Raw genomic sequence first — 26,740 nt, 5'->3', positions numbered from 1 at the left:
GACCAGTTTAGCTCAAGGACAGGTCAAGCACTTGTCAGTTAGCAAGGGCAAAGGGCACCAAGTCATTCATTTTCTTGTGCTGTTCTACAAGATATGCTTTCTCCATCTCTCAGTCATTTCCCACCCTTTCTACTGAGAGCATTTCTTGAAGCTGTGATGGTACCATTCCTTCCTATCTTCAGAAGAAAGCTAGTATAAGAGTGACCAGTAGTTCTCAGGCTAGTGACATTATGTCAACACATTCCAGCTGTGACATTGAAAAGAATAGCCAAAGGTCCATTAACTTGGAAAGAAAGGGGATGGAGTCTAGAATTTAAACTCTGGAACAAATATCCATGCATACATATATACCAGTGATGAAATCCAAATTTTTTTACTACCGGTTCTGTGGGTGTGGCTTGGTGGAAGTGGTGTAGCTTGCTGGGCGTGGCAGGGGAAGGATACTGCAAAATCTCCATTCCCTCCCCACTCCTGGGGAAAGGATATTGCAAAATCTCCATTCCCACCCTACTCTGGGGCCAGCCAAAGGTGCTATTTGCCGGTTCTCCGAACTATTCAAAATTTCCGCTACCAGTTCTCCAGAACCTGTCAGAACCTGTTGGATTTCACCACGATATATACTCTTTGATTGTGAGATAACATAACAGGCAGATTGTCCTACTGTAGTGGCTTAATTTTTGTCTGCAATGAAATATCAGAACTTGGTTAATCATGCCTGAAGTTTACTGACAATTAAGCCCATTCTAGAATAAGATACGGAGAGTTGGAGAGCCTACAGTTCTGCCAGTCCTTATCGAATAGATAAGGAGGGATGGGAAGCAATATACTTTTCCCCCTTCAAAAAAAAAACCTGTCTCAAACAACTATAGGGCATTTGGAAGAGAAGCAAAGTTTATTTTTCCCTGAGCTGATTTTTTTTTTAAAAAGAAAAGCTTTTCAGTTTGAATGTCTGAGTCCTCTTCCTCTCCCATAAAGCTCTATGTGTTTGCTAGAGAACTGAATGTCATTCAAAGAGATATTTAAGTAGATTTGGGTTGTTCCTTACTTCCTTCAAGCCATAGCAGAGATAAAAGAACACCTCTCCTGTTCCAGAAGCTTTACGCTTGCCAGAGGATTAGGAGAGCAGGGAATAACAGGTAAAAAGGACCCTCTATTTTTAGATTAGGGACAAGGATGTAACAGGTAGAAAGAGGCTGTTGAACAAGTGGCTGTGATCCTTAGACGTTCCTTTTCATGTATCCATTCGGTTGGAGGCAGCAGCTTGGGAAGACACTACTAAAAGGAGCTCAGTTTTGCTGAGGCCTCCAATTCCATTCTTGATCCATAACCCAAAACGTGTTCCTGCCTGTAAACTAACCTTGATCCAACCCAGGTTCAGGAAAGGGCTCGGCTTCTTTCATGAGCATCTTCCTCTCCGTCAAAGCTTTCCTTTTTCTCATCCTTGTCATACCTGCTGGCTTTGCCCCGTTCCCCCCGCCCCCCCCACAACTTCCACCACAAAGAGCCACCTTGTGCAAACAGAACGGCTTGTCAAAGCTGGCACAGAGGAAATGGCAAAAGGAGGATGCAATTTATTTCTTGCAGGTGTGTTTTGTCATTTGCAATCGATCAAAGGCAAAGAACAGTCAGGAATGTGGGAAAAGGAAAGGTGACAGAAATGGTAAATTGGGCTGCAGGAGCTGCGTGAGGCAGAAGCCAAAGCCTCTGACGGGCATCTCCCTCTCCCCCCACCCCATGTTATAGAAGGAAACAAATCAGGCAAATAAAGAGCATGGTTGTTTTTGTAAGGCTGATGTGGCATTTTGGTTTGAGATGCTTTCAAGCAACTCCTAGAGAAGCTATCGTTTAATTCCTAGAGGTTGCTAAGTGCAAGAGCAGGCAATAAACACCACATCAAATCCAGGATAACAGCTTTGATCATTAACTTCTTTTGCTGCTAGAGAAATACTTATTTTGTTCCTGAGCGGTTAGTTGTTTCATCGTCACTTTCCTGTCCTCTGGACTATCTATCACGCCTGCTACTGATATAGTCAAATTTATATGAGCTAAATAGATTGACTCCAGTATGAATTGTGAACCATCATCTTCAAAATTGTACCGTAGGTAGTCCTTGACTTACAACAGTTCACTCAGTGCCCTTTTGAAGTTACAACAGCACTGAAAAAGTGTATGATCATTTTTCACACTTGTGACCGTTGCAGCATCCCCATGGTCACGTGATTTACATTTGGATGCTTGGCAACTGATTTACAGTGCTGTGTTCCGGAGTTATGTGATCACCTTTTGCGACCGTTTGCAACCTTCTGAGAAGCAAAGTCAATGGGAAACCAGATTCATTTAACAAGCCTGTTACTAATTTAACAACCACAGTGATTCACTTAACAAATATGGCAAGGAAAGCCACAATCTTACTTAACAAAGGTTTCACTTAGCAACATAAATTTTGGGCTCAATTGTGGTCGAAACTCATGGACTACCTGTATTGTACTATTAACTAATAGGACTGAAAATTAATTGAGAAAAGCAATAATCTATACTGGTAATGGATTCTCAAGTATTTAATGCATGTGTTGGGGTGCAGTTGTTATTCCAATGGAAATGATTATATATCATTGTATATTATTACTATTGCAGTATTTCACACTCTTTCAATCAAATGTTCTCAATCAGGATGGACTGGATTGTAGGAAAAATGTGCTGCAAAGGCCAGAGAAGTGCAAAATCTAATAAAAAAAATTATCTAACAGTCTGGATTGTGAAAATTGTCACTCTATTTAAATTCAGATAAGTGAAGCTTTCCAACATCCTTAGAGAGCAAATATTTCTTGCAAATTTTCTTTTTCACTATCTTTAGGCATGTATGGATTGCCACAATACACCTGATAGTTCCTTATGGTTAGCTTATAAACCTATAGACTGTGGGCATACCTATTTGTCCTGTGTCAGAATAGAGGAATGCTGCTGTGAATTCTAAATATCTACACAGTTATAACACCTTGGTTACCAATAGGTTGTAGTACAATTTAGTGTCATTCAATCTGCTCTTTCCTAAATTGAGCGTGTATTTTTATGTAAGAAAGAATATGTGTGTTTTTTAAAGGTATAGGTATATGTGTGTACCTATATCTATAATGTAATTAAGAGAATCTATACATAATAAAGAAATGCATCAATTATTGCCATGGATGACACTACAGTGAAGAACATATCAGATTCTGCATCTTACTTCCTTTGTGTGCACAGCACAAATTGTCATATACTCCCTTGATCTGCATTCCATTTTTTAAAAAATCTGGACTGAGGCATTACTCAGCATTGCATCACCGAAGATATAAAAGCAAATATAGCCAACTTATTGGTTCATAACAAATCTAGTGTTAAAGATGCTATGAGCTACTACAGATTCCACAATGCATATTAGCATTTATTATCTCTTTAATTAGACTTCCCAATCAAGTCAATGCCAATCTAGTGGATGCCATGTTGGTGGAAAGCTGCCTCTGTCATTGTCCCTTTATTTCCCACCACAGGCTGGCTACTCACAGAAGCAACATTAACATAGTCATCATCTGAGAGGGTGTCCAACATATCATAGACGGAGGTCTTCATCAGCTTCAGCGTCAGGCCACTGACGCTGCCACTCCTGTAACAGAAGATAAGGTAGAGCTCATTATGCATCTCTTTCATTAAGAGCCTTTCCTCACTTCCAGAAGCATGACATAGCAACATATTTCCCTCATTGTGACCTCATGAGGCAGCCTTCATCTTGTTGTTAACCCATATCTGAGACAGCTCAAGATTGCTCTTAGCTGTTCTAACTTCAAATGCTTTCCCTCATCAGCAGGCAACAAACTGTAGGAGCTTAACCATGAGTACCTTCTGATGTACTTCAATGCCCATTCTGTCAATCACACTGTCAAGCCACTATGCGTTGGGATGAGCCCCCCCAGCACTATGGTCCAGTTCAGATTGGTGTGGGTATATTCCTCCCCTCAGGTTTCAGACTGTTTCACCAGTGTCCTTGCTTGACAGAAACATTCTTCTGTCTATACCCAGTAGTTTTTAGCAACAGCATTTGATAATTCTTCATTATTCTCGAACCCATCCCATATTTGAAGCTTTCTTTTTTAAAAAAAAAAATCACCCGTAGGCCGTAGTTTAAAAATTAGTTGATTTGGCAGCCCATTCCACTAAATGTACTAGGGATCTGAGTAAATAAGTGTAGGATCAAATGTAAAGATCCTTCCACCTTTGTCCTAGGCAGGGCACTTCTGTCATAACTGTGACAATTAATCCTTTGTTGGAAGAGGTGGAAGGTAAAAGGGGAGATTCCTGGGATCAGCAAATCAATATGGATAGACTTGTGGCTTTAAAAGCTTTCCAGCCTTATTGCTGTTTACTTAGGAATAAGTTATGCCAAATTAAATAGGATTGATTTTCCAGCAAAATGGGTTTTAGCATATGTGCTGATTGCATCTAATCTTCCTTTCATACATATCCGTGCCTTCAAAATCTTGAAGCAATATATCCCAGCTCGGCTGCATAGGACTGCAGCCCACTGCTCACTAAATTCCCAAAAGGAATTTAGAGCTGACCTTGAAAGAGCCATTAAGGAGGGACTTAGACAAGGGATTATGCAGACATTTAAAGTAACCCTGACTTATTTTTGTTTAGTATAAGATGGGAGACACAAATACTTGGTCAGGCCCAAATTCCTCCCAATGCTCTTTGAACACACCTGGGCACTACAAATAGGGTGCAAATTGGTAAGGGAAATAGCAAATTTTAGGCTGTTCCAGCCTTGATGAAAAAATGGCCCACTCTTGTTTGCTCACTGTGTAGAGCTTTGGGAGAGGTATATATTGACTGTGAGGGAGGAAAGAGTCACCCTCTTGGTCAGCCAGATTAGCCAAATCCACCCTGGTAACTAATGTGAGAAGAGCTGTTGCAATCAAATTGCCCTCATATCTGAAGCACCAGGTATGTTGCAATTCCTTTCCATGATAATCTTTTATGCTGTAGAGACAGTCCCTCCACCCACTGGGCCTCCAAGTTCATTTCAAGAATTTTAGCATTTGTTGTTGTTGTTGTTGTTGTTGTTGTTGTTAGTTGTGAAGTTGTGTCTCACCCATCGTGACCCCATGGACAACTTTTCTCCAGGCCTTCCTGTCCTCTATTATCCCCCAGAGACCATTTAAGCTCACACCGACTGCTTCAGTGATTCCATCCATTCACCTCTGTCGTCCCGTTCTTCTTTTGTCCTCAGTCTTTCCCAGCATTAGGCTCTTCTCCAGTGAGTCCTTCCTTCTCATTAGGTGGCCAAAGTATTTGAGTTTCATCTTCAGGATCTGGCCTTCTAAAGAGCAGTTAGGGTTCATCTCCTCTAGGACTGACTGGTTTAATTGCCTTGCAGTCCAAGGGACTCGCAGGAGTCTTCTCCAGCACAAGAGTTCAAAGGTCTCAATTCTTTGACGCTCAGCTTTCCTTATAGTCCAGCATAAACTTAGCATTTTACTGGGGCCCAAACAATAAGATATAGTCTGAAAACATGACACATGGATAATTGTAGGGAAAAATACTCACACATCCACAATGATCACCATGTCTTTCGGAGATGAGGCCCCTTGAATGTACCTGCATTAAGCAAAGAGAGAACTAAAATGAGAACTTGCATTCAATAGACTGTGAGATCTTAGAGAAAGGCTGAAGGTATCACTACAAGGCCTGTTTTACTGTTTAGCTGGCAGCACTTTTAAGGGGGAAGTTTTAGGGTGAGAGAACTCAACCATTTCATTATTAAGAGAATAAGGATATTTTAATGTTCTTTTCAAGATTCCACAGCATCTTGGGCTGAGCTGGTTCTGTTAAAAAGATGGACAAAGAATAGCATGGATCTTGGCATAATAATTAGGTGTTGATTCATACAAGCCACATCTATATTTATGGCCAGTACTGGAAGGCTGAAATGTGACTAGGCAGTCTTTTAGTTGGAAAATCAGAATAGCTTAAAAGAACAAATGAAAAAACAAGCTTGTATCCATTTGCTACTTTGATCTACTACCATTTGTACGTCTTCTGGGCACACTTCTAGCTATTTTTGTCTGATCAAAAACTTATAAAACAGTTTTTTAAAAAAAGGAATACAGGCTAATTTTATATCACTTTTGATTCATTTTTTACTTTCTAGTTTTTGGAGTAAAAAGGAAAACCTTTCCTGAGTTGAGCTCCTTCTACATCATTATCCAACCAGATGCTCACCATTCGCCTTTTTTATTCATTTTGAGATCTTTAGAATCAGTCACTTCCTCTGCTATCTTGTCTTGTGCCCTCCCACCCAATCATGTCATCTAAAACAATCTTTTTCCCTCTGGATCATATTATTTCAGAATCTTGCATTATTTCCCCACCTCCACAAATTACTTCTGGTTCTTCCATTATTACAATTCAATGATGCATAGAATCATAATAGTAACACACGGAATCCTACTTTCAACCAAAATATGCAATATTTTGTCAGAACAATAAAAACTGTATTGCAGTGGTACCCCATAAGCACTCCTTCCCCTTCCATACCCCTGGAAAAGGGCAGGGTTTGTATTGCAATACCATTTGTATCCTCTTCCCCTTTTCTACCCTGCAGAAGCTGCTACCCACAACATCCTATAACACTAAATGAAACTTTCTGATGCATATTTTAGCCTTTTCATTCATAACCAAGGACTTAAGAGTAAAATAAATCTATTCTTTTTTTACATTCATTTATTTCCAATATACTCTTTTCTTTCCATTGCTCCATAGCAATTTATCGCATCCTCCTCCTTTCTCTCTTAGCGTCACAGCCTTACAATGTAACAGTTTTTCTTTCACTTAATTCATTCGTTAATTCATGCTCTTTACCATGAATTATGTCTAAATGTCTAGGCAAGCTGAGCTAATACAGAGGCTAACTTGAGTTTAGAGACCTCGGTAGGTTAAAGGTTCTGGTTCAGGCGCTGGCATTGGCTTTATTCCTTCACCCTCCATTAGCATACATCATATATGAGCAAATTATTCAAACAAGGAACAATGCCATGCCAGTATTTTCATGATTATGATAAAGGGACACATGATCCTCTTCTTTTTTTATGATGTAAGAGCAATGGAGAGAATCGACTTTCAAAGAGAACAAAAGATGATTAAAAGAGAGAGAGAAAGAACTTTTCTTCATCATCATAATAGAGACCTTGAAGAAAACAATGCTAACTTGCATTGGTTCCAGAGATACAAATTTACCAAGTTGCATAAACCATGGATTGTTGCACTTCATGTTTAAGAACTTTCATACACGAAGATACAATTTTTAATGAATCTTGATATATTCAAACACACACACACACATGTACACATACAAACATTCAGGCGTGCAAAAATGCAACAATTGGATTCATTTTCTAGATCAGAGGTCTGGAATGATGGCCCCTTGATGACTTGTGGACTTCAACTCCCAGAATTCAGCATTCTGAGCCAGCATTTTGGGAGTTGAAGTCCACATGTCATAAAAGGGCCATTGTTCCCAACCCCTGATCTAGATCAAACAAGCTCTGGAGAGTAAGCCAGTCAGCAATGCTAGATTGCCTCAAGGATGGGGAATGCACAACAGAGTCATGGTGTTCTGCTGCTTTACCTCCTATCAGAGCTTAAATATTGAATTCTATCATGATTTGTAGTAGTAAAGATTCCACTGACACGCGTGTATTAAGTTACAATTCTACCTTAACATTCCTCCTTCCCATATCATTGATTTCAAGAGCCAAACAACTTAAAAATGGTAAGAAGACAATTACTTGACTCTTTGTAAACAAGAATGATTATTTTTTAATAATTCCCCTTGTTTTAAAATAATGCATCTTAAATCTAGTTAAATATTATGTTTTTCCTCTGTAAATTTCAATAAATAATCTTGTTTGGTCTCTCTCTCTCTCTCTCTCTCTCTCTCTCTCTCTCTCTCTCTCTCTCTCTCTCTCTGTCCATAAACTGATTTACAGAGTTAAATTGTGATAAAATGTAGGGAGGGCAGTAGTGATGGATAGACCCGTTTTTTCCCCCAGACACATGATATAGTGGACCAAACTATTATACAGGTTGTCCTCGACTTACGATCACAATTGAGCCCAAAATTTATGTTGCTAAGTGAGAAATTTGTTAGTTTTGCTTCATTTTATGACTTTTCTTACCACATTTGTTAAGTGAATCACTACAGTTCTTAAATTAGTAACATAGCTGTTAAGTGAATCTGGTTTCCCGAAACCCTTTGCTTGTCAGAAGGTCGCAAAAGAGGATCACATGACCCTGGGGCACTGCAACCGTCATCAATGTGAATCAGTTGCCAAGCATCCGCATGTAAATCATGTGACGTTGGGGATGCTGCGATGGTCATAAATGTGAAAAATGGTCATAAGTCACTTTTTTTCAGTGCCATTATAACTTCAAATGGTCACTAAATGAATTGTTCTACTACCTGTACACGCAGTCCAATTTTTTTAAACACAGAGCACTGGCTCTTCACATTATCAGGAGAAGTGTTGGTTTGGGTGATGGCAGGAAGTACATCTGCAAGAAGTATGTTTTCTCTACAAAGGTTGATTGAAAAGTGTGAGCTCCAGCATCCTGTATCTCATAAGTCAACTTCACTCATGATACTAAGTCATAATGTGGTGGGTTCTTTTGGGCTTAGCATGACACTTGATACCATCCATTACAGCTGAATGTAAAGTCTTAACCATACTGGCATGGTTTGTTCAGCAAGACATGTAGCAGTGCTAGGTGTAAATACTGTTATAATAGTCTCTAAGAAAGTCACAAACAGGGAATCAAGATGAAATATTTTCCTGTTGTGGTTCCCCATCAATTGTTAATCAAAGTGACACTATTAATAATCAGAAAACCGCTTACAGCCATCATGATAAGAGGCCTTTTGACATTGGACTCACATAGAAGTCATGATGGTGTCAACATTTTTGCATCATGAAATGATTCACATTATATCACTTGCCCCCAAACTCTGCGAGGATTCTAATTCTCCCAGGAAAAGGCTTAAAACTGTCTAAGCAAGAATTATTACCTTAGTATGCCGACTAGATTTCATATTTGTATGAACATGATTAACAATCACAGTTTACTTTATAAACTCACTTTGTTTGGTGCGTATGATATACTGAACAATAAACTCATTATGGATTTGTGCAATGCTCTAGGCTAAAAAGTAATTGGCTAATTTGTGGTCACAGGTTGTTCAAACATAGTCATGATATGAATAGGCACAATGCTTCCCTTGGGAGTTAGACTTTTTCTTTTCTTCACAGAATATTTACAAATAATAATATTGCCCTGTTTCTCTTTCTCTATTTTTGGGAAACTGTTCCCGATCCTTTTGATGGTTCAGGATAATGTAACTTCTACAAACTGGGACCTTTTGCTCCTCTGCTGTGGTACCAGATCACTTATGAACAAGTTAGAAAGCTGCACACAGTTAGGACAGACCTATGAGGAAATTAACTATTTACATCCTTCAGGGCAAAACCTGTCCATTGGTTCCCGCAGAGCACCTTTTTCTCACCGATTCCTAGGAATACCAGTCCTCTTATCGTAAGACTGCTCGAAATAAGAAAGTAAAAAGGGTGGTTGGGATTGGGAAAATGAATAGGTCCCCTGCTAAACAAAATCCATAAACATAATGATCAATTAGGGCGAGAATCCACAGACTATTAATGATGTAGCCTGACTTCCCTCCAAAGAACATTACTCTACTGAGCCTCATTGAAAGGGCTGCCCCAATTTGCATGTGTGTGCACACACACAGACACACATTGCGCTCCGCCTGCCTTCCAGTAGTTTTCTTTCTGTTCAGTTCTGTATCGTCTTCCCCAGTTAAACCCTTCCTCTGGCAATAAGCAGAATGTGCGTGTGAATGCAGTAGAGTGGGGTGACAATCAGGAACATTGGCTCTAGGGGACACATTTTTCCTTTTGATGTTTGCAAGAAACTGACAACCTAAGAATGGATTTTGTAGCTGTTTCACACACACTGGTTCATTCAGCTCATTCCTCTTTTTACAGCTTCCTCATTTTTATGTGACAGGAGACACCCTCTGGAAAGTTGCTCATGAACCGATAAGCAGAGTGCTTGCCTGCCGAGCTGAGTTATTCCCCACTAGAGTGCACAAATGCGGAAAAAGTATTTAAAAAATCAGTTGCTTCTGCAGAAACCAGACACTTAGAAACCATTGTCTGTCTGTCTGTCTGTCTCCACCTATCCATCTATCCATCCAACTATCCATCCATCCATCCACCCACCCACCCATCCACCATCTCAAAAACCCCATAAGCTACTTTCTTTTCCCAGATCTTCTCCCCAATTCCTGATATAATGTATTACAGTTTCTATCTTCATACAGTTAATGCTTATTTGTGGAGAAAAAAATATATCACCCCCATCACAGAAGTTGGATTTTCTTGATTGCAAAGTTTGAAATGTCAGTGAAATATTTTCAGAAATCCCATAGGCCATGGGATTACCCAACTAGTAATCCCTCAGCATGTAAGAACAATACTTTTTGCTCCTAAGACATTACTTTGCACTATTCTGTATGAAATATATATCAGAAATATATACTTAATATAGAAAGCTATAATTCTTCAAACAGATACATAAAAGCTGACCCAAATCTGCCTGATATCTTCATATCACTGTTTTGTCAATCATTACTAGTTGAACCAGAGAGTGTCAAAGGATGATCATCTTTTAACAATTGAGAAAATTAAATCTACTTTGACAGTACAGAAACCTATGAAGGGAACAGTATAGGTCATGAGAGCATCAATAACTTCAGGGGGGCATTTATGTCTACCTGTTTTTATGTCTTGGACATAAATAGGGAAGGGAAATAATTTAGGGGAAAAGAAGGGCTCCACCCTCACAAAGCTACCTGCATATTATCTACTGTTTGGGAGCTACGCTTAGTTTACGGTTTGATAGATGACTAAGAGCGTGCAAAAAGAAAATTGTGGCGCAGAAAGTGCCACTTAGCTCTGCTAAAAATTCATTGTAATGTTAAACTGTAAATAAAGCTAATGTTTCCTCTTATGTCTACATAAAGTCTGATACTTTCCTCAAAGAAGCTAGAGGGAGATTTGATGGCACGAGCTGGCTCAAACAGGATCAGTCCCAGCATGAATTAATTAGTGCTTAATTACTATCAATTATTCAGCATTACTGGGAATTGCTTGTAAATGGACAGCCTTTGATTGCTAATCCCAATTACTAATGTTATCTAATTGGAAGTGATTATATTTTCTTTGGGGGTGATGCTGAGCTTTCTGCCTCATGTGCAGCAAAGAAACGCTCTGCCTTCTTCTCATGCATTGGGTTATGTTGTGCAAACGGAAGATGACTCCACTGCAATTTCTCTGTCTTGTCTTCCAGGACCAGAAAGTAATCTTGCAGCCTTCTTGAAAGTTCAAGTCCACTGAAAGGGCACTTCATTGCAAACCATCTGGAGTCTTTAGAATTTGAGTATATAAACACCTCTATAAAATAACAAATAGCAGCTAAAGTTCAGAACTGAACTCTCTGAAGAATTTTGAGCATTTCCTAAATTGAAGCATAGCTCCAGTGCATGTTACTTGGAAGGTCTGCCAGGTGGAGAACCAGTAACTACCCTTATCTCAGTTATCACACAAAGTACAACCTGAACCATCCATGCAATGCCCATTGACTGTCTTTGCATATTACATGTGTGTTTTACGTTTGTTTTAGCTACACTTTGCTGAGCCTGTTAGAAAAAAGCTGAAGTTAGCACTGCAGAACAGTAGGACATCCTCTTCTAGAGCAAATTTCAGGTTTGTTTTCCTTCAGTTCTAGCTTTGCTCATCACACAGTTCTATAGATTGGTTAGGGTTTGAGTGAGCCACAAATGGACCAGGAATAGGTTAGAAATGAACATCAATGGCTTACCACTAAGGCTAGTTCAGAACTTCCATGTCCTAGCCCAACATTTCAACTATTGCCCTGCACTGGTACATCATGTAGCAGTAGTAGCAAGGAGAGTTGTTTTTATCTCTTTGTTCCCATCTAGTGATGAGACTAGATTGTCACTTATCCGAAATGGAATAGGTTCTCCTGCTTGAGCAGAGAGTTAAACTAGAAGACCCATAAGGTCCCTTCCAGCTCCATTCCATTCCATTCCAGTGGTCATCCAGATGCTTATACCTCAGATATGGTGCCTTGATATTATCGCTTACTACAAACTCAGCCATAGAATTACTGTTTGTGTGACTTCTTTCTACTTTTAATGGATAGAAGCAGCCTATATCGGCCTCTCCCATACACTATCTCATGGGTGGGCACCACAAGGGTTTCAATGTAATTTAATGCAGGCTTCACACTAGTTTTATAAACCTTCTGTAGTTTAAATACTGGGAAACACAATCTGTCGCCGGAAGGAAAGGGTGAGAGCAAACACTGTCCAAAGGGAGGTAGTTGATTTCTCCATTGCCTCAAATGCTTCCGTAGGTGGTTGGAGATCTGATAAGAAATCATAATGACTCGCCAGATGACGCTATAGTGAAGCCTTGCTAATCTGAAATTTTAATCTTTCCCTATGGCTTTTTTTTTTTTTTTAAATCTGGAAATAAGCATTACATTCTAACAGGCTCTGTTTCCTTTTTGTGCCTAACGATCTGGGCTCTTATGAGAGGAAAGTTACTGTTTGTCCACCTGTTTGCCTGCTATAACACGGAGCTAGCTGGGTTAGGCAAGGCAGTCCAAATTTAGTAATCCTTGTAGGCCAGCATCAGTGGTTTTGAAGAAGACAACAGCATGCCACTATTGCAGGCAGAGGCATAAGTAAAAGGGACACATTTAATTCATTTTACTCCCTGAATAAAATAAACCTGGGATGGAACGGAAGAATGCAGCAATCACTTATTGGCTGGCATCTGGAAACTCAATTGTCTCCCAGTTCTTTGTGCTTAGCTGTTGCTCATAAAGATCTTGTGTTGGTTTGCTGGCAATTTTCTGAAGGGGAAAAAACAAACACCTCTATCCTGTTAGCATTCCAATTTCCCAAAAGATCTAAAATGGCTAGAACAGCCTGGAGCAATACTGAGTAGGCTGTAAATTGAAGTCAAAAGGGTTTAGTGGTAGAAAAGCTGGTTGTCTGAAAGCCCCCTTTACTCGCTCCATATATTTTAACTGGAAGCCATTGCAATGGTCATCTGAACTCTCAGTGTGAAGAATCAACTTTTCTCTGGTGCCTGGGGAAGATAAAAACAGATTTAAAAAAACCAATTTCCTCAGAAAGCAGCAAGCTTTATTATGTTTTCTTGTGTGGGTACTATGCTTCAGGGAAAAGAAAGCTATTTCTAAATTATTTATTGCAGAGAAAGCTGTGTTAAAACCAAACCGACCTCACAAAACTGATCTGACTGAATTAAGCTTGTTCACATTAGCTCAGCCCTTAAATCAGTTTAATCTACCTGAGTTGTCTCCAGTTCAGTTCAAGCATATCATCATGCATGACGGCTCTCTTCTCATGACTTCTGTTGCACAGCTTCTCCTTCTGGTTATCTCAACCATGATAGTGCGAGAACCTTTATGAAATCCTATGAACCACTAGTTGCTTCAAACACCCAACTAGTAAACCTCCTGTAGAATACATTTGGACTGCTATTGCCAATCTGAATCTGTCTTAACTGCCTTATAGAGGTAAGCTCCTTCCTTGAAAATATTAAAGTAATTGTAAGAAAAGACAAAGGGACATGGTAGCTTAGTGGGTAAGACACTGAGCTTGTCGATTGATAGGTCGGCAGTTCAGTGGTTCGAATCCCTAGTGCTGCCATGTAATGGGGTGAGCTCCCGTTACTTGTCCCAGCTTCTGCCAACCTAGCAGTTCGAAAACACATAAAAAATGCAAGTAGAAAAATAGGGACCACCTCTGGTGGGAAGGTAACAGCGTTCCGTGTGCCTTTGGTGTTGAGTCATGCCGGCTACATGACCACAGAGATGTCTTCTGACAGCGCTGGCTCTTTGGCTTTGAAACAAAGATGAGCACTGCCCCCTAGAGTCGGGAACGACTAGCACGTATGTGCAAGGGGAACCTATATCTTTAAGAAAAGACAGATCCTGATGAAAGTTCAACAAACCAGATCTGATCCTATGCCAAGAGGGAAGAATGAGATTCAGGCATATGATGGAAGAGAGAGATCAGTGTACTGTGCAACATACTACAGAGAAATGCTCATTTGCAAGAAAGGGAAAGCAGTGGAAACTATTGGAAGGTGATTTTTCCTTCCATTAAAGTCCTTCTTCCTCATCTAAGCCCCCTCTTTGAACAAAATGTCCCATTTGGGAGACAGCTAGTCCTATAATAGCACAAGTAGTCTTCAGTGATATATTATTTCTCTTCTTGAATGAAAAAAATACAAAAATACTATCAATTTTTTTCTTTTCTTGAAAAAAAAGTTATTGAAGTGAAGGAGAGAAAGAGGGAGGGACGATGGCAAGGAGGGGAATTTTTCAATAGAGAAAATAAAGAGAATACAGGCAATTGGCTTATTCCACAGTGGGAATGGAGTGGACAGGGGAATTTCAAGTGCTGTCCAAGAGGAATTCAGATATATATATATAGCTGAAGCCTGAAGATGACGAATGAGACTTCGTTGAAACGTCGCCAAGACACTTCCAATTTTATGCGGGAGAAAACCCGAATAACCAAAGACCTACACACAAACACCCAAGAAAACCTCAGAAAACAAATATATATTTAAATTATATATATATATATATATATATATATATATATATATATATATATATATATATATTCATATATATATATATATATATATATATATATATATATATATATATATATATATATATTCATATATATATATATATATATATAGGTCTTTGGTTGTTCGGGTTTTCTCCGTGTAAAATTGAAGTGTCTTGACGCTTCGACTAAGTCTCATTCGTCATCTTCAGGCTTCAGCTTCGTGCTTCTGGGAGCAATGTGTGATCGCAGCTGTTTCTTCCTTTTAACTGCTAGTGGGGTTTGAACTGATTGGGTGGGAGCTTGGCTGTGCTCTGATTGGATGGGGTTTTTTCTGTGCTCTGATTGGCTGGGGGTGTGTCCTGTGTTGGTGGGGGCTTGGTTGTGCTCAGTCTAATCTGTGCTGCAGGGGGATTTGAGCTGGTGAGCTGCACTGCTGCTGTTTGGCTTCGTGTTCGTGGTCGTGCTACATCTTCGTAGTGGGTGTCAGTCTGCTGCATGTATGGATTGGAGGGGTTTGAAATGGCTAATGTTGCAGCTGCGGTCTGGCTTCTGGTCCTTGGTCGTGCTTCCTGATCAGTGTGGGTTTGGGTGTGCTTTCTGGGTGGATGTGTGGTGGTGACATCCTGTGTGGACCTCGTGAGTGTGGGTCTGGTGTCATTCCTCGTGTTAGGGACACGTTTGTCAATAAGGGCAGGTTTCCAAATGGCTGGTAGGCGGGAGGTATCATCTCGTTTGTTCATGCTGTGTGGGCGTTTTTCTATCTCGATGGCTTCTCTGATTATTCTGTTAGCCATCCAATTTTACACGGGAGAAAACCCGAACAACCAAAGACCTATATACAAACACCCGTGAAAACCTCAGAAAACAAATATATATATATATATATATATATATATTTATATATATATATATATATATATATATATATATATATATATATATATATATATATATATTCATATATATTCGTAGGTTTTCACGGGTATATGTATGCAGGTTTTGGTATGTTTGGGTCTTTTCCCGTGTAAGATTGGAAGTATTTAGGCAACGTTTCGATGAGATCTCACTCTTCATCTTCAGGCTTTGACTTTGTTTTTATGTGAGTAAAGATGTTCTTATATATATATATATTTATTTTACAACTTTTGCTTCTTTCAGAACAGAGAAGGTTCTCTTTTGCTGGCAACCAGTTCCCTCACTTAGCAAGTTCTCTGCAAAAAGACCTTATATTCCTTTTCTCTCTAATCCAGCCCTTTAATCCACAAGTGAGGAAAGCTAATAATGAATATGCAGCAATTGTCAACAATTAACTGGAATGTTGCGGTCATTAATTTTTTGCCAAAGAAAATCCAATCATTCAGAATGCACACTGCCACTCAGCCCTATTTGTCAAGAGGTGACACAGCATGGCTGAAAGTATAATTGCCCATCTGGCCAGCTAATATTTGAGGAGGAAAAAAGCCCCCACAAGTGAATGTACAGTAGAAAGAAAACCCATCAACACCTGCCGATTAGTTTTCTGCATCTTGTTAGCATCACTTATCATTGAATACATATTACCTATGCTCTGAATGGGCCAATATCTAGGTAAAAGTAATTAATTAATTAATTCAATCTCTATAGCCAACAATATGAAATAAGTGATTCTGGGTTGCAAACAATCATAAAAATTAAAAGCAGTTACAACATAGTACAAAATGAAATAAAGACCCAGATAGAAAGCCAGGTCTTAAATGCCTTAAGAGCGGCTAACAGGCTCAGGGTCATCCTCAACTCTGAAGGGAGAATGTTCCAGAGGGCTATACCAGAGAAGATGTCCTAGAACTAAGGGTGAAATCCAGCAAGTTCTGACAGATTCTGGAGAACCAGTAGCAGAAATTTTGAGTAGTTTGGAGAATCGGCAACTACCACCTATGGTTGGTCTCAGAGTGTGGTGGGAATGGATATTTTGCAGTATCCTTCCCCTGCCATGCCCTCCAAGCCACACCATGCCCACCAAGCTATGCCCATAGAACCGGTAGTAAAAAAAATTGGATTTCACTGCTGCCTAGACCCCAAGAATCTGACCAGCTGACATTCCTTAGCTGATGGAACCCATAGCCTGTCCAACTTGCCATGTAGAATTGGACATGTAGAAAACACTTGATGAAGACAATCCTCAGGTAATCTGATTCCAAAGCCATGAAAGGATTTAAAGGTGACAACTAGCATCTTGAATTGCACCCGGAAACACACAAGTAACCAATGCAATTCATGCAGTAGTGGTGTTACATATGTCAAATATCTAATACCATCCACTACCTGTGCAGTCACATTTTGCACCAGTTGAAACTTCTGAATGTTTTTCTAGGGCAGCCCTATGTCGAGCACATTGTGATAATCCAAACAAGAGGTCATGGCTGACTGTGAGCAGAGACTCTTGGTGCAGGAATGAGCGCAACTGGTGCACTCCTAGCTCTCTTAGCTATGGCTATCACCTAATCTTCCAGAAGGAGCCATGAATCCAGAAAGACACCAAGATTATGCAGGAGGCCCAAATATCTAGAGCGACTTACTCTTGCCTGGGTTAAATTGAAGTCCATTGCACTTTATCCAGGCCCCTATTGCCTCCAGGCACTGGGAGAGGATATCCATGGTAACACTCAGGAGGCTCAGGATGAAAACATAAAATTGGATATCAACAACACATTGATGATATCTCACACCAACTATCAGATGTTTCAAGTAGATGTTGAACAGGAGAGGAGAGAGAATCAAACTCTAAGGCACCCCACAAAGTAAGGGCTGTAGGCTGGATCTTTGCCTCCTATCAACACCAAATGGAACTGATCCCAGAGGAAGGATACAGTACTAGCCAAATTGCCAAAGCCACTCCAGACAGATACCATGATTGATAGCATTGAAGAATGCAGTGAGGTGAAGAAGAGCAAGGACCATTCCACTCTCTCCAGGGGTCAGTGTGGTTTCAGTCCCATAACCCAGCCTGAACCTTGACTGAAAGTTCCTCCAAGATTTTTTGAAGCTGCCATGCAACCACAATCCTTCTTACAAAGGAAAGGTTGCAGTCTGGACAAAAATTGTCCAGCAATGACCCCTTGAGGACCAACTATTAACAGTAAAGGAACCAACTGTCAGAGATACATCACAGACTAGCTTCAGGTAGAGTAGCAATGAAGGGTTTGGAAAAGATGTTCAGATGCAGGGATATATCCATGCCCACAAAGAACAGAATCATGCAGGTGATGTTTTCCCCTCCACTGTAATATTGTGTGGATGTAAAAGCTGGACTATGAAGAAGCAGAATAGAAAGAGTATTGGTGCTTTTGAACTTTGGTATAGGAGAAGACTCCTAAGAATACTGCGGACAACTGAGAAAATAAATAAATGAATCCTATAAAACGTGGCCCAGAATTCTTCCACAAGGCACAAATGACCAGATTCAATTTTCATATTTTGACATATTATGCAAAGGCCTAGGTATTTGGAAAAGGATGTAATGCTGGCAAAGGTGAAAGGAACCGAAGCATCCAATTTTCCAAGCGCATAGTCCACGAATGGTTTCCAAATCCATCCGTTTGGTCATGAAGAATCAACACCAAATTTATGGCACATCATCATTAAATAAATATGCTTTAAAATAATTGATCATCAACCTGGCCAGAGAACAGGTGACCCTGGATTTACTTTTAAGCAGAACTTAGCATGCATCTTATTATCAGCTGCTAGAGAACATGAAATCATGGGGGGTCTAGGACAATTCACCAAAGCCAATTAACCATGGCCAACTCGCCACAGCCAACTCGCTGTGGGACAACTTGCCACAGGAAAAACATTACATAATATTGAAGAAATGATGGAATAGAACAAAGGATGCAAAAAGAGGGACAAAATGAAATATGAATGAAAAAAATAAAATAATTTAAAAATTATTTTAAATAATTAAATAAAATTGTTGACCTGTCCCATGGCAAGTTGGCCATGGTGAGTTGGCCATGGCAAGTTGGCTGTGGTGAGTTATCCCATTCTGATCATGGGAACCTACTCTTAACTCAGATTATATGTCTGGACCTTCCAGAGGAATTTATTGACTCCTAGGAAAAAGCATGCTCCATGTAATGCACCCCTTATAACTCTTTTTATGTTCTAGAACAGGGGTCTCCAACCTTGGCAACTTTAAGACTTGTGGACTTCAACTCCCAGAGTTCCTCAGCCAGCTTTGCTTAAAGTTGCCAAGGTTGGAGACCCCTGTTCTAGAATCTATATCTTAAAAGATCTTTATTATATCATATCAGGAAGGCCTTGAAAATGAAATCTGCATTATGCCATCTTTGCCAAGACTCTTCTACAAAACCTTTAGGGAATTGTTGCTCCATACATTATTATTTGATTTTTTTCCCATTTAAAAATGGATGTATAATATGAATTATAGACCATAGTGAAAGTATAGGTTTGAAGATATTTATTTATAGCTCTTTAGTGTCAGCCTTTTCAAAGCACTGTTTGAAGCATTTTCTTAAAAGTAAGAAGCTTAGGAAAAAGAAATAAACCTAGAGTGAAAATTGAATGGAAGGATGTCAGCCTGTACTCTTTAGCCTACCCTACAGATTCATTTCTTGTGATTTCCTTATGTCTCCTCTCTAATGGAGACTTTTTTCTATCATGTATAAAAGGTAAAAGCAAAGGTTCCCCTCATACATATGTGATAGTCGTTCCCGACTCTAGGAGGCGGTGCTCATCTTTGGAAAGCCAGCACTGTCTGAAGACGTCTCTGTGGTCATGTAGCCAGCGTGACTCAATGCCAAAGATGCATGGAACGCTGTTACCTAAAGGTGGTCCCTATTTTTCTACTTGCATTTTTTATGTGCTTTTGAACTGCTAGGTTGGCAGAATCTGGGACAAAACCCCCATTACGCGGCGCTAGGGATTCGAACCGCTGAACCTATCATGGATAGTTATGGTCAATCTAGTTTTGCAGTGCTAAGATAAAATGCATGACTTATCTGTAACTCTCTCTTGTAAGGGTCAGTTTATATTTTGAGTAAAATAGAAATAATTTGCTTCTTTCATAATACTTCGGACATTTGGTTCTGGATAGCTAAAGGTGTTATGAGCTTAGATGATCAAAGACATAGTTTACTATCTTAATTCAAAATGATGATAAACAGAAGTCTCTTTGTTCATATTTAAGTAATTTTAGGTTGACATCTTTAGAAGTTGAATTGGATATGAATCCATTAAGGACTATTATGAGGTCAAAATGGAAAGAGGATAGGTTTTTGTGAAAGTCTCTTTCAGTCCACTACTCAAAGCATGTCTCACTGTTGGTATGGAGGAGATTCTTCTTAAAGTCTGTGTCTGATGCTTTGACTATCAGCTTCCTTACCTTGTAACTAAAATAATTCACCTTCAGAATGAAGCAGCTCAGACCAGCAATACCAGCCAAAAAAGGCTTGAGTTATTTTGCATGCCTGTAGCAGCTCTGCAGGGTTTGGAGAAAGCCTGAAGTTTAAGGGATAGAACAGTGTGTAGCAGCTGCCAAAAAAGCCAACACAGTTCTGGGCTGCATAAACAGAGGGATAGAGTCAAGATCACGTGAAATGTTAATACCACTTCATAATGCCTTGTAAGGCCACTTGTAAGTTTTGGTCGCCACAATGTAAAAAAGAGGTTGAGACTCTAGAAAGAGTGCAGAGAAGAGCAACAAAGATGATTAGGGGACTGGAGGCTAAAACATATGAAGAACGGTTGCAGGAACTCGGTATGTCTAGTTTAATAAAAAAAAAGACTAGGGAGACATGATAGCAGTGTTCCAATATCTCAGGGACTGCCACAAAGAAGAGGGAGTCATTCTATTCTCCAAAGCACCTGAGAAGCAATGGGTGGAAACTAATCAAGGAGAGAAGCAACTTAGAAATAAGGAGAAATTTCCTGACAGAACAATTAATCAGTGGAACAACTTGCCTGCAGAAATTGTGAATGCTCCAACACTGGAAATTTTTAAGAAGATGTTGGCTAACCATTTGTCTGAAGTGGTTTAGGGTTTCCAGCCTAAGCAGGGGGTTGGACTAGAAGACCTCCAAGGACCCTTCCAACTCTGTAATTATTATTATATAATTATTAACTGAAACAAACTTTGGCTGTTGATGCAAAGAAAGGTTACTGGTTCCCCCCCCCCCCAACAACAACAACAACAATGGAGGATGTGGTTTGAGAGGAAGCCCTTCCCAGTCCAGTGAGAATGGCTGGGTGGGCTGGTTAAGTTATTGTTCTGGCTTGGCCCAGAAAGTGGGATGTTTGTCTCAGAAATATTAAGATGGATTTTGGGTGTGGCATCAACTGAGATATCAGGACAGTGATATGGCAATTGTCTTCTGAGAATCTCTTAAGGTTTTTTACGGGTGCTGCTCCACAGGTTGGATGTAAGATCCTATTCATTAAGTTGAGGTCTTGGGATCAGTTGAGACTGTATTAGCCTCTCTGCTGCATAGCAACGTCTTTGCCTGAGTTGCTTGATTCTATCTGGATTGGTGGATGTTGGCCTTTCTGGGAAAGCAGACCGAAAACATGCCTAGATAAATTAAATTTACTTCATTGTAAGGGTACGATAATAGACTCTTGAAAGTACAGACTTTCTGCCCTCCACTTTTAACCAGTTGCTCCAGAGTCATTGGTTAGAGTCTTTCTTCATTTCTTTCTGTGACCATTAAGTGACTGCAGGCTCCTGTACCTCTTATCAGATTGTTTCCTAGGCAGTATTTCTTCTTCCAGGTCTTCAATAGGAGCCATGGTGGCATAGTGTTTAGGATGCTGCATTGCAAGCAAACTCTGCTCACATCCTGGAATTCAATCCTGACTGGCCCAAGGTTGACTCAACCTTCCATCCTTTCGAGGTCATAAAGTGGGGACCCAGATTATGTGTAATATGCTGACACTATAAACTGCTTAGAGAGTGCTGTAAAGCACTATGAAGCAGTATTGTCGTGTCCCACTCCTCCGCTGATGGCCGGGTCAGGGAAATCCAAATCAGGCTTGCCTCTGCAGCTCTGCCCAAAGTCCTAGCAAAGTCCTCAGAGCAAGCAGGAGACCAGAAAGTGACTTCAGCAAGATAAGTTTGACTTTGCCTGACTCAGAGACTGCCAGAAAGCAGATCCTTTATATAGGCCATGGGGTGTGGCTCCATGACTCAGCACTCATTAAGGCCTGCCCCTCCCTTCCTTCTGTTGCCTCTGCCTATCCAGTCTTCTGATGCGAGGGTCACTCCAATAAGCAGCTGTTGGAAATAAACTTTCCTCAGGCTCACATGCTGTGGAGGAGGGGGAGGGGTCTAGCTGCTCCGTTTGGCTGGGCATGGAGCCAGGGCTGGGGCCGGGGGGTGCTCCCTCCTCTGCAGCCTGCTTGGGCATGGAGCCAGGGCTGGGGCCAGGAGATGCCCCCTCCTCAGCCTGTCTGGGCATGGAGCCAGGGCTGGGGCCGGGAGGACATTCTTCAGCGTTCGGAAGCAGATAAGCAGACCCCGGCTGCGGTGAGAGCGGGCAAGACACAACAAGTATATAAGTTTAAGTGCTGTTGCTATTGCCATGCAGTCCATTACAGTGGTTACCCAGACTTATGGTCTTAGGGGATTTCATTCTACTTTTCCTGGGAATGGATTTGGTGTTAGCTCAGGAGTTCTTGGCTGCTATGGCAGTCATTGCAGAGTCTTGTCCTGTTATCTGGGAATAGTTTGAACCTATTGACCTGAGGAAGTGGACAGGCTTCTTATGACTATGAGCCTGGCTGTTGGCTCTCTAGATCTATGCACCTTTTGGCTAACAAAAACTGCCAGGAAGATATCATGTGGGTGGGCTCCAGCAGTGATAAATTCTTCCATGACTGAGAGAGCTTTTCTCCACCCCTTAAAGAGGTGTTGATCTGTCTCTTCTTCAAGAAACCATTGCTGGATTCTACCATAATGGAGATTTTTGTCCAGTATGTAACCTCCCTTTTTTGGGGAAGAAGCTGGTCACACAACAGCTTGAGATGATTCAGGATGAAGCAGATTATATGGCTCACTTTCAGTCAGACCTGGATATGCAACAGAAATAGCATTTGTTGCACTTTTGAATGACCTCTAGTGAGAATGGGATAGAGGTGGTGCAAGTCAGAGGAGGGTTTCATCAGGTTCTGACCATTTCTGGAGAACCGGTAGAAGAAATTTTGAGTAGTTCAGAGAACTGGTAGTAAAAATTCTGACTGGCCCCACCCTCATCTATTCTCTGCCTCCCAAGTCCCAGCTGATTGGGAGGGAATGGGGATTTTGCAGTATCCTTCCCGTGCCACGCCCACCAAGCTATGCCCACCAAGCCATGCCATGCCATGCCCACCAACCCACACCCACAGAACCGGTAGTAAAAAAAATTGAAGCCCACCACTGTTGGGCATCCATCCTCACCCTGCTTGAGCTCTCAATAGCCTTCAATACCATGGACTATGGTATCCTTCTGGATCAGCTCCGGATATTGCGGGGTGGGTGGCACTGTATTATGCTGGCTCTCTTGCTTTCTCTGGGTCCATTTCCAGATGGTGATAATTGGAGAGGAGAGATTTCCACCTTCAGTCCCTACACTGCAGGATTTTGAGGGGGTTCGGTGGTCCCCCTTTTGCTATTTAATACCTCCATGAAACGACTGATTTAAACCAACTGTATATTCTGTCCCTGGCAATTTAAGCAGTGTTGTTGATGTCCTGTCCTAGTACCTGGACGCTCTGGGGACTTTTATGTGGACAACAGACTTCAGCTGAACCCTGTCAAGAGTGAGTGACCTTGGGTTTTGGGTCCTCCAAATCAGGGGTTATGCCATTTTTGGACTGAATGGGGTCAAACTGCCCCAAACAGAGCCAGTGTGCAACTTGGAAGGGGGTTCTCCTACATTCACAACTCCTGCTTGAGCAGCAGATGGATGTGGGTGGCCAGAAGAACTTTTGCATAGCTTTATGTTATGTGCCAGTCTGCCCATTCCTGGATTAAAAGGTTCTGCTCACAGTCGTACATGCCATAGTTACCTCCTGAATGGACTGCTGTAACGCAGTCTGCATAGGGCTACACTTGAAGAGTTTCTGTGAGCTTCAGCCGGTGCAAAATGCAGTGATGCAGGCAGTTATGTGTGCCACTAGAATGGTATAGCAATAGCAATAGCAATAGCAATAGCATTTAGACTTATATACCGCTTTACAGCCCCCTCTAAGCAGTTTAAAGAGTCAGCATGCTGCCCTCAACAATCTGGCTCCTCATTTTACTGACCTCAGAAGGATGGAAGGCTGAGTCAACCTTGAGCCAGTCAGGATCGAACTCCTAGAATGAGCAGTGACTTAGCCTGCAGTACATACATGTTATGCCTCTGTTCCGCGAGCTGTACCCTTGCCAGTTTTGTTTTGGGTGCAATTCAATATTGCCTGACATAGTGTAAGCCGCCCTGAGTCTTCGGAGAAGGGCGGGATATAAATGCAAATTAAAAAAAAAAAATTCAAGGTGCTGGTTTTAACCTTCAAAGCCCTTCATGGCCTAGGGCAAGATTATTTGAGGGACTACCTCCACCCAATTACATTTGCTCATCCCATCAGGGCAGGAATGCTGTCAGTTCCATCTGTGAAAAAACTTCAACTGGCAGGACCCAAAAAGTGGCCATTTTCTGCCATAGAACCAACCTGTGGAACATCATCTTGCCCCCCCCCAACCCCTCAAGGTGAAATTGGTCCCATCATTGACATCCTTTCAAAGGCCCCTTAAAACAAAGCGGTGTCCAGCAGGTCTGGAGATCTCAAGGCCACAATAAGTTGACGAAATGATTGCATTTTTTTTAACATCCATTCACTGTGGTTAATAAAAAATATCGCTGATGTTTTTTAAACGTAGATATCATTGTTTTTATTGCAAACTAGCTAGAGTCACTCTATTGTGAGAGGGGTGGCTATATAAATGTCAAAAATGGAGAAACAAGTAAATGGAATACTTTACTGTTCTTTCTTCTTGCTACCCAGCCAGGACTTCCTGCTCAACATGTCGGTCCCCTTCCTATTTTTGCAGGCTACTAATGCTTGTTTGAACAAGAAATGTAGCCTCTCAGGTGAGAGAAAAAGCAGATAATACAAGGAGCACCAATCATCTCTTGGTGCTCCTTGTACAAACAGGCCTTTTTAGACACAGGCAAAATGAAGTGTCGGAAAGGAGGCTGTTTACCTTCCATTTGCAAGGCAAAGGCACTATAATTTCCTTTCTGCGCCTGTGTGCGTGTAATATGTCTGTAGGAGGCCGGTCCTCTTCCCCCAATTTATACAAGCTTCAAAATAGATAGAGGAGAATTAAATCCGAAACACTCTGCACTTGCCCAGGCAATAATTAGCATTGCCAAACCAGCACCTTTACCTGGGCTAATCCTAACGGATTCAATCACACTTAAACTTGCTGCGTGGCTAAATTGATGATTGCAGCTTTCACTGAAATGCAATCTGTCACCTTGCGAGGTATTTCTCTCTCTGTCCTTCTAGCTCCGTCTTAGAGAAGCGTTTGTTTTTCTGTTTTTCTCTCCCTGCCACCGCCTAAGGTGGAAAGGCCCAATCAGAGCTGCCTGCAAAATAAGACAAAATTCACAATTGCAACTTTCTTGGGAAAGGGCGGAGGATTCCTGCCTCTTTTATCTGTATCTGAGGTTATCATCTCTTCATATCTCCTGCCTTGGCTCCTTCTTTTCTCCCGAGACACAACGGGAGGGAGGGGAAGGAGTCGAAGCAGATGAGAGCTGCAGCTCGGATGCCCCTGTCTGTGTTATTGTATCCATTTTCCAATGGCAACGATGTGTGAAATGAAAATTGGACAGAGCTGGCTGCTCACAGACCTGGAATTTCATACAGACTAGTGGAGGGAAGGAGGGAGCAGAGAGACAGAGAGATGTCAAGAACAGGGGGGAGGGGAGGGGGAGGGGGGAGGGAGTCTTCTGGATGGCTGCACGCACCCATGGCCTGAGTAAGCCCTACTTCAGTTTAATAGACCCTTGGAGTGGAAGTACCGGGCTCATTTACATTTCATTACTCCAAATGCTCTGCTAGCTCAAGATATTTGAGAGCATTTACAGAAGCAGAAAAGTTGAAGAGAAACCCAGAAGGGTTGTGGATTCCCTCCCTCCTTTAATTCCTTTTGCTACATTCTAGCAGCCATTTTATAAGCATCTCCTTATAGGAAATGCTGCCCTGCGTGACACAGATTTTCTCTCATGTGCGATCTATTCCCTGCCATTTTTACTGTCACAAAGGCTTTTCTTTCTATAAAGACTGTGGTAGAACATGGTGTGTGTGTGTGTGTGTGTGTGTGTGTGTGTGTGTGTGTGTGTGTGTATATGTGTTTGTGCATCTGTGTCAGTGTGTGTCATTGCAATAATGTTATGCAGAAATAGGTTATAATAGAATAACAGAATAAATAACAGAATAACAGAGTTAGAAGTGCTTTGGAGGTCTTCTAGTCCACCCCCCCACCCCCCCGCACAAGCAGGAGACATATACCATTCTTAATTCTTAATTTTTAAATTTTGAATTTTTTGAATTTTAATAATTTTAAATTGGGTATTCTGTTTTATTGGGTCAAATTTGACGGTTTTTAAATTTTTTGGCCATTATAGAATATGTTATTTTAATTTGTTGTTTTAAAATTGTATATTGTATTGTTTTAATTTGGCTGTACACCGCCCTGAGTCCTTCGGGAGAAGGGCGGTATAAAAATCTAAATAATAAATAAATAATAAATAAAACCATTCCAGACAAATGGCTGTCCATTCTGTTCTTAAAAGCCTCCAGTGATGGAGCACCCAAACTTCTGAAGGCAAGCCGTTCCACTGGTTAATTGTTCTCACTGTTAGGAACTTTCTCTTTAGTGCTATGTTGCTTGTCTCCTTGATT

At 40.9% G+C, this 26,740-nt stretch overlaps 1 protein-coding gene across 3 annotated transcripts in view; it reads right to left on the bottom strand.

Moving 5' to 3' along the window:
- CACNA2D2 (calcium voltage-gated channel auxiliary subunit alpha2delta 2) overlaps nucleotides 1–26,740 on the bottom strand; it is a 663,083-nt gene that overhangs the window by 116,936 nt on the left and 519,407 nt on the right. For all 3 annotated transcript variants that reach the window (XM_058167293.1, XM_058167292.1, XM_058167291.1), the window contains exons 8-9: nucleotides 5,584–5,634; nucleotides 3,544–3,643 (exon numbers count right to left, since the gene is read on the bottom strand). In XM_058167293.1, the coding sequence (XP_058023276.1) occupies nucleotides 3,544–3,643; nucleotides 5,584–5,634 (151 nt within the window). The remainder of the gene's footprint in view (nucleotides 1–3,543; nucleotides 3,644–5,583; nucleotides 5,635–26,740) is intronic.

The sequence above is a fragment of the Ahaetulla prasina genome, chromosome 2 (genome assembly GCF_028640845.1).
Source record: "Ahaetulla prasina isolate Xishuangbanna chromosome 2, ASM2864084v1, whole genome shotgun sequence".
NCBI lineage: Eukaryota > Metazoa > Chordata > Lepidosauria > Squamata > Colubridae > Ahaetulla > Ahaetulla prasina.
This window is presented reverse-complemented; position numbering and strand designations above follow the sequence as displayed.